The following is a 15,768-nucleotide window of genomic DNA, read 5'->3' as shown; positions in this document are numbered from 1 at the left end:
CCAAGTTGTGGATGCGGCTGGTGGGTGCACAAAATGTTCCAGCCGCCTCAAGGGGGAACGGCTTCGAGTGTCGGTGTGTCAGGCTCCCCTTCATGTGCGCACTGCTCATTGGCGGGAGGTGCTGGTGACCTCCGGGCCTCACCTGTCGCCCACGCTGGGGTTTCCTTGGCTGCTGGTGGTCTGGCAGATTCGGAATTGCAGACCGCTGGGGAAGATGAGGATTCCCTTGTCTCTGCGGCTGGGGCTGTTAGTGGTGTTTTTGTAATGGCAGGGTCGAGTTTGGCTTCGGTGCCATGTTTGATTTCAGGTGACAATTTAGCGATGGCGCTTCCCTCAATCATCAGGGGAGCATCTAGAGTCATTTGGTGGCGCTGGAGACCTCTCTGTTCATGGAATGGGCAAAGGCTCATCTTCAGGACATCTTGGCTTCCCACATTGCCAGCATGGACAATGTCTAGGCAGATTTTATAAGTTGTCATACGCTGGATCCTGGTGAATGGATCCTGGCTGGATGCCTTCGAGTGCATTGTTCAGGCTTGGGGCCAGCCGATCATGGACCTCATGACCATGAGTGTCAATGCCAAAGTGCAGAGGTTCTTCAGTCGGCTTTGGGATTGCCAGGCTGAGGGCTTGGATGCTCTGATGCAGGCTTGTTTGTCAGACGGTGCTATATGTCTTTCCTCCATGGTCTCTGGTGGGCAGAGTTCTTCGGATTGCCTGGCATGCGGGCCACGTGATCCTGGTGGCTCCAGATTGGCCCTGGCACCCGTTGTATGTAGATCTGGTTCATCTGCTAGGAGTGGATCCTCTCCCGCTGTCCCTCTCACCTGATCTTCTGACTCAGGGTCCCATTCCAGTGTTTGATCCGGGTCCCTTTTGTCTTATGGCTTGGCTCTTGAAAGAGCGTGCCTAAGGAAGAAGTGATATTTGGATAAGATGATCTCAGCTCTCTTAGGGTCTTGGAGACTTTCCACCTCTCAGGCTTATGTCCTTGTTTGGCATCTTTTTGAGGACTGGTATTCTGCACTTGGTGTGGTTCCTCTTAGAGCTACTTTGCCTCACATCTTGGAGTTTTTGCAGAATGGCCTGAGTCAGGGCCTGCTGGTCCTTTCTCAGGGTTCAGATTGTGGCTTTGTCTTCTTTTCACAGTCTGTTGCATGGTAAATTTTTGGCCTCTTCTCCGGATGTGATTTTGTTCTTGAGAGCTGCAAAATTGTTACAGCCTCCAGTTCGGCTGTCGGTTCCTGCCTGGGATCTCAATCTAGTTCTCTCCGTGCTCGTTCGTCCTCCTTTTGCGCCTCTCGGTGCCTTCACATTGAAGGACCTTACTCTTAAGGTGGCTTTCTTGGTGGCCATTACTTCCATGAGATGCGTTTCATAACAGCAGGCTTTTTCGTATAGCCTCCTTTCCTGGAGTTTTTGAGGGAGCAGGTCATACTGCGGCTGGTTCCCTCCTTTTTTCCAAAGGTGGTTTTGCCATTTCATGTCAACCAGGCTTTGGTCCTCCCGGTCTTGGGTAGTCAAGAGGGCTCGTGACAACATAGGCAGTTGCGCAAGTTGGATGTCCTTAGGGTCCTTCGCTCTTATGTTCAGCAGACCCAGGAGTTCTGTAAGTCGGATTGTCTTTTTAATCAAGGGAGGCTATCACTTCAGCATACCTTCTCCAAAAGCAGCCTGTTCCTAAATTTCTCAAAGCTCATTCTTGGGCTGAATGTTCTCTTGTGCCTTCGGTGGATATCTGTAAAGCTGCGGTTTGGCCTTCTCTTCATTCATTTGTTCGACACTACCATGTGGACGTTCAGGCACTTCGGGATGCGGTGTTCAGTGAGCATGTGATTGTGGTAGCCCTTCGGGGGTCCCATCTCTGGGTATTGCTTTGGTATGTCCCATCTGTTTCTATGCCAGATTGGAGGGACGCTAAAAAAAGGAGAAATTAGGTCCTTACTGTTTCATTTTATTTCTTTTAGTCTCTCCAGACTGGCACAGACCTCGCCCTGCCATTTTGTTTGGTGTTTTCGTGAAGAGGTCGGGTTATTTTCTGTGGCATTTTTTGCTATTGGTTGTTTGGGGAGTTTAAAAGGCAGTGGCATTTGGTTCAGCTGGTTTAGTTGGAGAAGTGTGGGGGGTGTTTCTGAAAGTTCCTGTTCTAATCAGTATCCAACAGTGGTTTTTCCTTTGATTTCTCCATGCAAGTGTGGAGTTGGAATGTTGTTGTTTTCAGCCTGGTTCTTTTTCTGCTTGGCTATTCGTAAAAACTGAGTGTAATAGGGATTGCACAGCCCACTTGTACTGTAGGCAAAACTTAATGTCTCAGTCTCCACCTGCTGGCAGAGGAGCGTAAACCCATCCGTTTCTGTACCGGTCTGGAGGGACTAAAAGAAAGAAAATTAGCAGGTAAGGACCTAATTTCTCCTTTTCACTTCCATAACCTCTTTCTGTGATTTAGCTAATTGTAAATTCCAAGACTTTTGGACAAGGATATCCTAAACAGGAAGGATGATGGTTAGGAGTATATGGTGCGGTATGGAGGGCCTGAGGTGATTTGGGTCAGGGGAACAGGGTCGGCAGAGGACGAGGACATCTTCTGCCGTTGTTTCACCTCCTGTCCTATACATTCTTCTCTCCTTAGGTTTCTCTTTCCAGTTGTTCTCTCTGCCAGAGCTGTAACTCTTTGGTCTATGATGAAGAGATCATGGCGGGATGGACATCAGATGATTCCAACTTGAACACCAGTTGTCCTTTCTGCGGTTGTCCATTTGTTCCATTCTTAAATGTTGAGATCACAGATTCTCAGGTTCAAGAGAGGTACAGAGGAAGAAACAACAGACTGCTTCAGATTTTGTTTTGGTTGAGGTGGTGTAATGATCTTCTGTCTCTTTCCCTCTGCCTGACTTTGAACTCTCCTGTTACTTTTTCTCTCTTCAGATGCCTCATTCTTCCTACTTAGTATCTGTGAACTTCTCTTTCTCTCTCTTTCTCTTTCTCTCTCTCTTTCCACCCTCTTTCTGCCTTCCCTCCTCCAATCTCTCTGTCATCCCCTTTTTCTTACTCCCTAGCTATTGTCTACCTCCTGAATGCTGTATTTCTTTTTCCGATCAGCAGTTCAGAGGTGACAACCAATGGCGGCTCTGTTTTGAGTGAAACGTGCTGGGAAAGTGCTGTGTCACCTCCTGGCCACGGTCCTGTTCTCAGTGATCGTCATCATTGTTTGGCATTGGATAATGAGGATTCAGAATCCAGACCAGCTTTTCCCAACAGCTGCGTGAACGTGCTGGTAACTAACATATGCTGCTATGGCTGGGGGGCTGTATGTTACCATCCGGCGAGCAGTAGTATCTGCTGTTTGCAGACTGGAAATTGCAGAAGGGGTTTTCAGCTTAATCTGTGTCTGTTGTCTTATATCTTTCAGAGGCCGGTAACTCAGACACCTGGTGCAGAGCTAGTCACCGTACCCTATCTGAGTCCCTTGGTGCTGCGGAAGGAATTGGAGTCTCTCTTGGAGAACGAAGGCGGTGACGTCTTGTCTCAGCCAGAGCTAGTAAATAGTCACCCCATTATCTATTGGAACCTAGTGTGGTATTTTCGCCGCCTCAGCTTGCCTGCAGACCTTCTACAGCTACTCAAGTCATCAAAGCACATCCAAGCCCACACTGAGGTAAGGTGGGACCAGTTGAAAACAAAAGGCTGAGGAGAGAGCGGCACGCCAGCTGAATTTCATAGCGGCATATTTCCTAACATTATAGATTTTCACTTGCCTCTGCCTCTACCATCCTTGCGATTGTGCTGTCATATTTCCATCTTGCTTTGCTCCCCAAATCTGGAACAACTTGCATTTAGTAACATGACCTTGTAAATGACAGCATATGAAGACTAACTGGCCCATCCAGTCTTCTCTCTTGGGTCTGTGTTTGAGTCAGTTGTACTCACATTCCCACTGTCTAAGTCAGTTCCAGCCATCTTTCTCCACCCTGCTCCCATCATCACCCTCCAAAGTTGTGCCAAATAAATCTTCCTCTTTCATATCTTCTTGCCATTTTCCTCCATGAGTGGGTTCTGTGTTTGCCGCAAACGTTTTAAAATTCCATCATGGGTTTATTCCCTACTGTCTCTTCTGGTGGTTATTGTAGGGATCAACCACCATCTTCATTAAAAAGAAATAAAAAATTCCCATGATTCCTCCTTCCAACTTCCTGTCCTGACCCCTTTTTCTTGAATTCTCTCTTCTATGAAGCGTTCCAATTTCTTACACTTTGTGAATGGCCATTAGACATTTTGAAAATTTCTATCATGTCCCCTCATCCCTTCTACTTCCAACAAAAACATTTTATTTTTTTTTATTTTTTTAATTCTTTATTCAGTTTTAACTCTTGCAACAAGTGTACAAAATTCAATCAGATAATTCGTACAAATCACTTGACATTCTAACAATTATTGTCAAATGCATATAAAAAAGACCCCTCCCCCACCCATCCCATTCATCAGGAATAAACCCATTAAATCACATAACATACCTCCCCATCCCCACATTAAATATAGTCCTAAGTAATAAAAAGGTGTACAAGGTGTCTAATCATTAGAATATGCAATCAATGGCCCCCAAATCTTTTTGAAACTATTATAATTTCCTTGCTGTATAGCAAGCACTCTCTCCATTTTATAAATATGAAAAACTGAATTCCACCAAAAGGTATAATTAAGTTTAGTATAGTCCTTCCAATTTCCAATAATATGTTTTAAATAGTTCTGTGTAGGGTTTATGTTGCAAGTCTTGTACCATTTTCTTTCCACTAATGTTCAGCTGACCACCATCGCCAAAATTATGCTCGGATATTGAATGCTGTGTCCAGATACTAGCATTAAATATCAGTGTATATGCAGACAGCCAAAACTTAATTGAGTAATACCAAAATTCATCCTTTAACCAGTTATGCTATTTGCATAGTCCTATTTGGCTGGTTAAGCGGTAAGAGACTGAATATTGACACTTATTAGGGGTGCCAGTTCTATCCCTAGATTGATCACACCATAGCTGGTTTCAACTTTTAGAAGTAAAGGAGATATTCAGTGGCACTAACCAGTAAGTGCTACTGACTATTCCCAGTGTTAGTGTGAGTTAACTGGATAAAAACTTCTCATAACCAGTTGACTCCTCTTGAATATTGACGCCTTTATTTTTATTGGAAACTTCCTTTGCATCCTTACCAGACCAGTCCTGAGCTTGTGGGTTTTGCCCGTCAATCATCAGTGACGCGGCAGAGGGAAGGCCCTGGTGGGGCAGGCCAGGAGCGGCTTGTTCTTTATCATCCCTCCAGACTGGCACAGATGGATGGGTTTACACTCCTCTGCCAGCAGGTGAGACTGAGAACACATTGAATTCTAACAGTACAAGTGGACTGTTCAGTCCCTCATAGAATCAGTCTGTTCTCAGTCTCCTGCAGGTGGAGATGGTAAGCCTGTGCAGTCTTACTTTTGGCCTTGGCAGAGTCTGTTGAAAGGGATAGGCAGTGGCCTTTTTCTGTCCTTTTTGTAGTCGGACAGAGCTGGGGTCCCATGGGAGGCCCATTACACCTCAGAGGTGTCGCATTCGGGTGGACAAGTCCCTCCCCCCATTCTCCCTCCTCCCCAATTTTTCTCTAGAGGTGCCTCAATTGTTCGCCTTGTCAAGGGGCAGAATACACTTTTGCATGCCTGAGGGGTCTGCTCCTATACATTTAAAGTTTTAAAAAAAAAAAAAAAGACCCGAGGCAGTATTTTTGTTTTTGTGTGCTGGTTTGCAGGGACGGTTTCATTCATATTTTTTTTTCTCCCATTCATCTGCTGTTTTCAGTCAGCCTGCCTAGTGGTTCACAATGAGCACTTCTCGCAAGCCTAAGAACTGCTCCCGTTTAGGGCTTAATGTGGCTGGTGTGTGTACTTTTTGTTCGCGGCCGGAAGAGAAACCCTCGTTAGCTTTGGAGTGGGTCGGCTTGAGGGATCTCCCGGCAGCCATGACGGGTGAGTGGGCATTGGGGAGGCCCGGGGTTCCCTAAACACTGAAGGTGCTGGTGATTCCCCAGCTGTCACGGCTGCCAGCAGTGGGGAAGACTGGGCTTCCCTTACCACCGAAGGTGCGTCTGGGGTTTCCCTTACCATAGCTTTGGTTTTTCAGACCTCTTCAGGGTCCTCGGCCTCGGGGATGCCTTTTCCAGTGGGCTTCTTTTCTTTGGTGGGAAACGCCACCATTTTGGCTGTGTCTTTTCAGGAGCTCCCACCTACATAGGAGAGGCAGGAACAGGTTGTGCAGGCCTCTTCCTTTGTGGGTGACCGTGATTCTATCACACCCGTGGGTTTTCCCCCAGATTTTGTTCTTGCTATGTTCCATGTACAAGGTATATTGTATCCACACGGCTGGCAGTCTTATCTCCTCTCCAGTGGGTTCAGCCTTGTCCAAGGGATCGCCTTTGTTGATCCCAGCACCGCCTCCGCATAAGCGACTGTGTGTTTCGTAGAAGGACGATGTTTTTCTTGGCGATGTTACGTTCCTGATGATGACCTGGGTCCTTCTGGAGAACTACAGGACCCTCAGTGGGAGGGGAAGGAGTGTAACTATTTTGGGTGTCGTCATAGACTCAACACTTTCATTCAATGACTATCTTAATTCTCTGGTGAAAAAATGCTTCTTTAGTCTCCATATGCTGAGGAAAGTGAGATCCTGCTTCCACCAACAACATTTTGCTGTCCTGGTACAATCAATCATTCTTTTGATGTTGGATTATTATAATTCGGTCTATAGGTCTGCATGGGAACGGAGATCGCGGGAATCCCGCGGGTCCCGCGGAGTTTCCGTGGGAATCCCCCCCTAACCCACGGGACTCCCACGGGGACCCCCCTCTTGCACACGGGACTCCCACGGGGACCCCCCTCTAGCCAACGGGACTCCCACGGTGATGGAAGGCTTTGGAAGCAGGGTTCATCCATATAATATAATGGACACGTCAGCCTTAGTAAAAGAGGGGGTTTATAAGTTGATTTTCTGAACAGAAAACAAAAAAAGGGTTCCACCAAAGAGATTCCACAAGGAAAACAGCAGCACAAACACAAAAGAAACTGTAGAATTGATGATCCTGTCAGAAGTAATTGCTGCTTTTTATGGGGACGGGCGGGGATGGGTGGGGACGGAGAGGATCCTGACGGGGACGGGTGGGAACGGAGAGGATCCTGGCGGGGATGAGTGGGATTTCTGTCCCTGTGCAACTCTCTAATTCGGTCTAACCAAGAAAAGTCTTCAAAGACTTCAACAGATCCAGAATACTTGCAGCTAGGTTGATCTTTTCAAAAAGCAAATATGATCATGTTTCCCCGCTTTTGTTAAAACTTCACTGGCTCCTTGTAATCTCTAGGGTTTACTTTAAATGTGCCTGCCTAACATTTAAGATCTTGCAAGGCACTCTTCCCCCTTTAATTTCTCTATCCTGGAACTCTGTGATACCAGATATTACCAGATCTAGCCAAAAGCTTAAATTATCTTTCCTCTCGTTAAAAGGCATTATCTATATTGGAAAAGTAGGGAAATCTCTCTACTTTAAAATTACTGAGCTTTGGAATAACTTTCCTGTCCAGCTGCGTAATATGGGCTCTTTCCAATTATTTCGAAGACATCTGAAAACATGGCTGTTTTCAAAAATGTAAATTCCGCTGCCTTCTATATAATCACTAATTCTTATATTTTCCTTTCTTAAACTCTTGTAAACCGTGTCGAGCTCTATCCTTATAGAGAAGATGCAGTATATAAGCTTAAGGTTTAGTTTAGTTTATATGCTCTTTATTTTTAAGAAATTCACCTTTTTCTGACATACAGGTCAACCAACCAAAAAGCTCTTTCTGAAATGTTATACAAGAAGTTTTCATTACAACAAGAGAGCAGGAATCCAGTAGACAAAAAGAGTTCCCATATTTGACATACAACTCTTTGAACTGATTCCATTCTGGAGCTTTAAAAGAGCATCAGCTCCTGGCATTTCTTGTTTACATTTTATTAGAAATGTAAACTGCCGAGATCCTTTGGGAATAGTAGTATATCAAGTTTACTAAATAATACTAGTTTCAAACAAAGTAATGGAATTTGTAGGTGGAGGCTAGTGACCTGTGAGCCAACACACCACAGTTTTTTCACGATTAAAAATGAGCTGGTGGTCTGTAAGCCAAGTTTGCATAGTGTCAAAACATAACCGCAGAGGGGATAGATCAAGCGAATGGAAATGAACATAGGAGAGTAAAAGGATATCTTTGGCATAAATGTGGAATGAGATGCCGCAATTCTGAATAGTAATAGCAAGTGGACTAAGAAAAATATTGAACAGTAGTGGAACTCCACACGGCAGTGGTTTTAAGAGAGAGAAGATTGATTAAAAAAAAAAAAGATACATAAAAAGTGCGGGCAGCTAATGTAAGTAAGAGACTATACTTCAGAAGCCTTTCTGTACCGCACCCTCTAACAAAAGCATCTCTTCCATGCTCAGGAGATCCCCCCTGTGAGTGTACGATTGATGTGGGACATCCTGACTCCAGATGCTGACAGCTGGCCCCCTCTCTATGTCCTGTGGAGGCTGCACAGTGAGTGCTTGGTTTGTTGTATTTTTGCTTTTACTACACCGGCGATAATAAAACAAGTTCTGAATCTGTTTGGTTTGGGAAAAGGCAAATAATGAAATCTCAAGGTGAAGGGTGAAAGCAGCCCCATTTAAACAAGACCCAGTTAGGGAACGCCATATGGGGCCAGCGGGGTACTTTGACATTGGCTCTTACCCAGTCATCTTTAAACTCCTCCTGCCCCCCTAAGGCTGGGTATTCATTTACTGCCTGAATGGACACACTAGCCCAGAAGGCCTCAATTAAATCTTAAATCCAAATAAAATAAAAGCTACACTAGTTGTGGTGGAACTTACCTGAAGAGCTCTGAGGGGGAAGGAGGGATATAAGGGGAAGGAAGGTAGCTGTGGAGTTGGGGACATGACAGGGGGAGCTGAGAGGAATGAGGTTGCATGAGGAGGAAGGGGGAAGGCAGTTACCCAGGGAGAAAGAACACGGGGAATGCTGAGGGGAAAGAGGTTACCCTAGGACAGTGGTAGGCAATTCCAGTCCTCAAGAGCCGGAGCCAGGTTTTCAGGCTATCCACAATAAATATGCATGAGATAGATTTGCATCTCAAGGAGGCAGTGCATGCAAATCCATCTCACGTATTCATTGTGGATATCCTGAAAACCTGACCTGGCTCTGGCTCTCGAGGACCAAAATTGCCTACCCCTGCCCTAGGAGTTGGGGTGCAGGGAGGGGGGACCCTGAGAGGAATATCTAGGGATAAAGGACATAGAAGGCTGTGAAACTAGATTAGTTGGATAGTAGGGATGTGAAGAGCCATCAGGAGAAGATGGTTACTTTGGGAGGAAGGTTACAGAGAACCTTTAGTGGAATAAGGTTATCTTGAGGGGGGGGGGGGATGCAGAAAGGCTCCAAGGGAAAAGAGGTTCTCCAGTGACCAAACATTCAAGATTTTACATGGAGAGTCTCCTGATAGTGTCCCCAGATTTGCTGAGCTACTAGGAAGATCTGCCGAATAACTTGACATTAACTGTCTGATATTATCCTTCCCATCCCTGAAAGAAGTAAAATATAAAAGGATTCATTGCAACTCATTTAACTATCAAACTACAAAAATGTGGAACTCACTACCTACAGAGATTCACAGATCCACCACGTACATTTAAATGGTTAATATTCTCAACGGAGAAGGGTAAATAGTGGGTTTCCTCAAGGGTCTTTGCCGAGACCACTGCTTTTTAACATAGTTACCAGTTATCTAGAGATGGGAATAACTATTTGGTTTTATATCCTGTTCTCCCCAAAGAGCTCAGAATGGGTTAGTTTGCAATCATAGTTTTACAATATAAATTACATTCGTAGCGTTACAACCTAACATTGCATGGCTATTCTCTAAACAGAGCAACTAAAATGGTTAAGGGGCTGGAGGAGTTGCCGTACAGTGAGAGATTAGAGAAACTGGGCCTCTTCTCCCTTGAAAAGAGGAGACTGAGAGGGGACATGATCGAAACAGACTTAGCAGATGAAGACAGATTGTTCATCCTTTCCAAGATAGAGAAAACGAGAGGGCACTCTCTAAAGTTAAAAGGGGATAGATTCCGTACAAACGTAAGGAAGTTCTTCTTCATCCAGAGAGTGGTGGAAAACTGGAATGTTTTTCCAGAGTCTGTTATAGGGGAAAACACCCTCCAGGGATTCATGACCAAAGTTGGACAAGTTCCTGCTTTACTGGAACATACGCAGGTGAGGCTGGTCTCATTTAGAGCATTGGTCTTTGACCTGGGGTCCGCCGCGTGAGCGGACTGATGGGCACGATGGACCACTGGTCTGACCCAGCAACGGCAATTCTTATGCTATTATGTTAACTAGTGAGACATAGTTGTTTAAAGTTGTTAGAGAATTGTGGAAAATAGCAAGAGGACCTTGTGAGACTGGGCGTCAAAATGGCAGATGACGTTTAATGTGAGCAAGTGCAAAGGGATGCATATGGGAAAGAGGAACCTGAACTATAGCTACTTGATTCTGGGATCTGTGTTAGAAGTCGCTGCCCAGGAAAAGGATCTAGGTGTCATCATTGAGGATATGTTGAAATCCTCGGCTCAATGTGCAGCCGTGGCTAAGAAAACAAATAGAAAGTTAGGAATTGGGAAAGGAATGGAAAACAAAGATGACAAATGTTATAATGCCCTGGTATTTATTTTTCTTTCTTTCTTTATTAATTTTTTTAAATTTTTTATTCATTTTATAATTCACAACAAGTGTACAGTAAATATCAAACAATTAGAATGCAATATCACTTGAAAATCTACCATATCATACAACAAAAAGATATAATAACCCCCACCCCCTCCCACTTCCATATACAACAAAAAATATACCACATGATTCATATCCTCTCCTCCCAGAAAGCTCAGAACGGGTTACAAATAAACATACAAAACATTAAACAGACAGGAGAGGGTACAGTTACACACTAGGGAACTAACAGAGTATAAATTGGGTTAACAATTCAGGGGTGAGGGAATACAGTTACACACTGGGGAAGTAACGGAACATTTTAGTGTAACAATTTGGGGGGGGGTGAGGGGATACAACAAAAAAACATCAAAATGTCAAGCAGCTTAGTCCGTCGACTGTCCCTGAAAAACACCTGCTATATACCTGGGGATTAGGGACATGAGGGGAGGAGGCTGCCTGGGGAAGATGGTCATGGAGGGGCCCCTCCTTCCACTCGGAGCACCTCCCCTGGGGAACCTGTGTTCTCCGAGGGGGAGAAGGAAGTTCCTTAGGAAATATGATGGTTTAGCCTTATATAACTGCTTATCTGAAGAGTAATGTGCTTTTTCTGCAGGTAACATCCCAACAAGAACCCGTGGCTGGTTCAGGCACAACCATCCTTTCACACTGATTTTCTTGGAGGAGATTCTCCGCTATGTAGGGCTTGGTGAAGTCCACCGAGCTATTTTCTTATTCTTGGACACTGTGGCTCATCAGCCGTCATCTCCGCAGATCCGAAGGTACAGCAGCTCCCCCTGGTGCCCATGCTCAGAATTGACTTCTTCGTTGTGCAGTGTGTCAGTGTTAGCCTCTTCAGCTGTGTTGGGCCTCTTTCTGCAGTGCACTAGTAACGGTGGTATGGTGTAGTGTGACATCTTGGCGGTGGCACACTACACCATACCACCATGTAGTTTGATAGTTGTCTAGTTTCTAGCCACAGTTCTTTGTGTGCGCATGTGGTGGTGGTTATTGAACCTTTGCTATACCTCTTACCAACATTCAATACCCTTACAACTGAATGCCTTTGATCCATTTTCAGTGTAAATATAGATTGCCACTCTGATGCATAAAAACTAGAGCTGTACATTGATTAAAATTTTTAATCACAGTAGTAGTAATCTCATAAAGTGCCCCTTCACATTTCCTCCTGTATAGTGCAGTATAGACAAAACTGACACATTTCAATTCAGTTGTCCCACAGAAAGGTGATATATCAAATCCCATTACCCCCCCCTTACTAAACTAAAAATAAAAAAAACCTTACCTTTATTATCTGGTGATTTTATCTTTCTAATCATCTCGTTCTGCTTTCCTGCTCTGTCTATTCACTGTTTCTTCTCTGTTCTCTTTACTTCCTGCCCTATAGTCATCTTTCACGATCAACTTTACTTCCATATTTCATCCTCCTTTTAAAATCTGTCTAGTTTTCCTCCCTTCCCTGCCATTCATGGGTACCCTCTCTTCCCTTCTCTCCTCTCCCCACCACTCTGTACTCACTATTTCTCTCCTTCCCTCCTCTTTCACCATCTCCCTTGTTTTTCCCATCCCTGGTCCTCTGAAAGATCACTCTACTCCCCCCATCTGCACCTCTTTCTCCCACCAAATCTTCATGTGATCCTCCTTCCTGCCTCCCTCCCTCTTTCTGTGGTTGGTATCTCTTTCTCTCCTCCCCTCCCTCTCTCCTTGATGCTCTCCTTCCTCCTTCCCTCTCTATGGTTGGGTATCTCTTTCTCTCCTCCTCACCTCCCTCTCTCCTTGATGCTCTCTTCCCTCCTTCCCTTTCTCTATGGTTGGGTGTCTCTTTCTCTCCTCCTTCCCTCCTTCTTTGGTCAGATTGGGTTGATCACTCTCTTTCCTTCCCCTAACTAACTTTTTATAGCCTGCCGGCGATGTTACCAATTAAAGTAGAGCACTACTGGCAGGCTTGCCAGCTCCACAACCTCTCATGATCTCTTTAGTCCCTGCTACACCTGAACAGCTGATGTAACTTCCTGTTTCAGTGTAGCAGGGACTGAAGAGACTGCAAAAGGCTGGAGCTGGTGAGCCTGCTGGCAGTGCTCTACTTTAATCGCTAGCTCTGCCGGCAGGCTATAAAAGGTTAGAGGGAAGGAGGGAGAGGGAATATAGTGGTCCTTGGCGAGTGGTGGCAGTGGCAGATGGCTGTATCCTGCTACACCGGAACTGCTGATGTAACATCCTGTTCTGGTGTAGCAGGGACTGAAGAGACTGGGGCTGGCAAGCCTACTGGCAAAGCTGTGTTTTAATTGCTAGCACTGCCAGTAGGCTATAAAAGGTTGGAGGGAGGGAATTATAGTGGATTGTTGTGGGCGGCAGCAGGTGGCAAGGACAGAGCCAAGGAAACAAGGGTAAATTTTTTGGTGTGCGTTTTCTTAATGTGTTAATCATGTTATTACCACCTTAAATTTGCAGCCCTAATAAAAACCTTTGAAGGTTTAGTGTGTCCCACTGGGGATTGAGGTTCAGGATGGGTGGGGGATGTATGAGAATGTGTATGTGCCAGTAGGCGTTAGAGTGGGTCGTGTATCTGTGGGAGAAGGGTAAGATTAGTGTTGTCTGGGTTGGATTTTGGCACTTTCCAACTTCTGATGTCTTTTTCTCCCTCTTGCACTGAGTCCCAGATGAGAATTGACCCAGAGGGGGGAGGGGCCAGAGCATGATGCATGTGCCAGAAGGAGGTGGGTGTGTGGATTGGGGTTTGGGAGGCATTTCCCAGTGGGGATGGGGTATGAAAAGAATGACAATGGGATGGATTACGTATGCACATGGGTTATTGTGCAGCAGGAAATGCATTATCTCTGATTTGATTTTCTCTGTTTAGGAGTATTTATCGTGAAATTCTGTTCCTGACTCTGGCAGCTCTGGGGAAAGAACACACAGATCTAGGTAAGGGGAGGGGGACATTATGTGTGTGTCTAATAGTTGCATAATTGCATTTTGGTCTTACTCAGGCATTTGGTGGCTGGAGAATCTACTGATTCACCTTTTCCTCTTTCTAGTTGCTTTTGATAAGAAATACAAAACAGCATGCAACAAGCTGGGGAAAGAAGAACTCAGAAACAAGCGGGTGCAGCTTCCAAGCACCAAAGCCATGGACTGCCGCAGGTCCTTCGGTTCTACCCTGGAGTGCTGAGAAGGCAGGAGAGGATAGCAGTGCAGAGCTGTGGCAGAGAGGACAGGCAGAGGACCTGCTGAGTCTCTCCTGATCAGAGTGATTTTACAGAGCAGCCTCCAGAGGCTGTGATGTTTTAGACTGCGTGCATTTTTTCTCCTATACTGATAACAATGTGACTTTGATTTCAGCGCTGTATTAGTCTCCAAATATATCTGTATGTTGAGACCTGCTTGCCGCTTATAGACCTTGTTGCCCTTGATAAAGGCAGAGCAGTGAAAATATGCCCGTCACATAATACCTCTGCCACTCCGTTAGCAGTTCCTCTGATGTAGAGTTTTCCTTTGCACGGAATCAGATGATGCTAGTTTCTAGAGGGAGACTTTAGGCCAGTCCTGGCTCCTCTTGATGCATTTTACTACCTAAAGTGATGCTTTCAAATCAGAGAAGCCGACTACAGATACCATACTACTTTGGGGTGGATGTTAAAAGAATAAAAATGCTCCTCCGGAGAATGGGTCTCTTCATAGATCCTGGAGCCAACAGTCTGGTACCTGTGCCAAGTACAGGAGAGGAGTTCTGCCAGGCTTCAAGCAAATCTCCCTGCTTCTTATAGCACTGAAACAGCAGACTGGCACCGTTGTCAGGGACAAGAGAGGGGTTCTGCCAAGCTCCAGTAAATTCCCTGCTTCTCGCAGCACTTAAAACAGCAGACTGGCACATGTGTCAGGGACAGGAGAAGAGTTCTGCCAGGCTTCAAACAAATCTCCCTGCTTCTCGCAGCACTGAAACAGCAGACTGGGCACCGTTGTCAGAGACAGGAGAGGGGTTCTGCCAGGTTCCAGTAAACCTCCAGCTTTGTATGGTCATCAAAGGGATTTTAGCACTGGGGGAGGAAGAGTGTGTTATTTGTTGCTTTGCTTTTAAGGAAAAGGACTAGGCAGATGTTTTGGTTTTATTTTCTGTTCAGCGTTACTTTTGTTAGTCATTTGTGAGGAGAGTTTCTCTGAAGAGAAATTATATTTTTTTAACACCAGTGTTTTATATCTATTTTAACTTATTTATTAAATATAACGTTAGATGTTGCAGTGCTGCTGCAGTGATGACATGATTGATGGACATGGAAAGGCCGAAAATGTAAGAAAGCCGTCATGGTCTGGGAGAGGCTAAGCTGCAAGCCTCTTATCCCTTGGCCTGTTCATTGCACTGGAGAGCCTTCACGCTCGCGTCCCTTCACCCAGCTTCCCCATATGATCGCATGTCCTAATTTAGCCGTAGAAGAGGCTGCAATGCTTTCCCTTCAACAGACTCAACTTGTCCCTAGAGACTCCTGGTCCCCATCTCCTTTATGTCACTGGATCCATATCTGAAAGGGAAGCCGGGCACTGACCCTTCATTTCTCAAGGAAAGGATTTGTTTTGTTTTGAATTGTAAGTGCTAATATGTAAATAAAATCTTGCAATTACACCTTTCTTTTCCATGTTGCTGGTTTATTCAGGCCATGCAAGGTTCTAGTTTGAGATGCTTCAATATTAGGACCACGGGGCTGACCCACTTCTGCTGCGAGACTACCTGATACGAACTCTAGCAACCACTGCTGTGGAAGGAGGGGGGAACCTGGGATAAAACAGAGGCAGCTCCAGCGATTTACAAGCTACACTAAGTACACAGACTTTGTACAGAGAAGACAAAGCCAGACCTGCAGTTAGATGTACTCGTAGACAACACACATGCACGTGATCTTCATACCTGGAAACTGCTGTTTACTGTTCTAGGCCAGGGCT

General features: G+C 45.3%; 1 protein-coding gene across 8 annotated transcripts in view; it reads left to right on the top strand.

Annotated features, from left to right (window-relative positions):
- The window catches only part of DENND4B (DENN domain containing 4B), a 99,069-nt gene extending 83,612 nt beyond the window's left edge, over positions 1-15,457 (top strand). For 6 of the 8 annotated variants that reach the window (XM_033924133.1, XM_033924138.1, XM_033924132.1 and 3 more), the window contains exons 22-28: positions 2,630-2,805; positions 3,100-3,274; positions 3,410-3,655; positions 8,499-8,592; positions 11,429-11,594; positions 13,694-13,758; positions 13,872-15,457. In XM_033924133.1, the coding sequence (XP_033780024.1) occupies positions 2,630-2,805; positions 3,100-3,274; positions 3,410-3,655; positions 8,499-8,592; positions 11,429-11,594; positions 13,694-13,758; positions 13,872-14,005 (1,056 nt within the window). In that variant the 3' untranslated portion in view covers positions 14,006-15,457. The remainder of the gene's footprint in view (positions 1-2,629; positions 2,806-3,099; positions 3,275-3,409; positions 3,656-8,498; positions 8,593-11,428; positions 11,595-13,693; positions 13,759-13,871) is intronic. The other 2 variants (XM_033924137.1, XM_033924139.1) reach the window with 2 other exon arrangements.
- The last annotated feature ends 311 nt before the right edge of the window (positions 15,458-15,768 follow it).

Source organism: Geotrypetes seraphini, chromosome 16, assembly GCF_902459505.1.
Source record: "Geotrypetes seraphini chromosome 16, aGeoSer1.1, whole genome shotgun sequence".
NCBI lineage: Eukaryota > Metazoa > Chordata > Amphibia > Gymnophiona > Dermophiidae > Geotrypetes > Geotrypetes seraphini.
The sequence above is the reverse complement of the archived record's forward strand: the minus strand, read 5'-3'. Positions and strand labels throughout refer to the sequence as shown.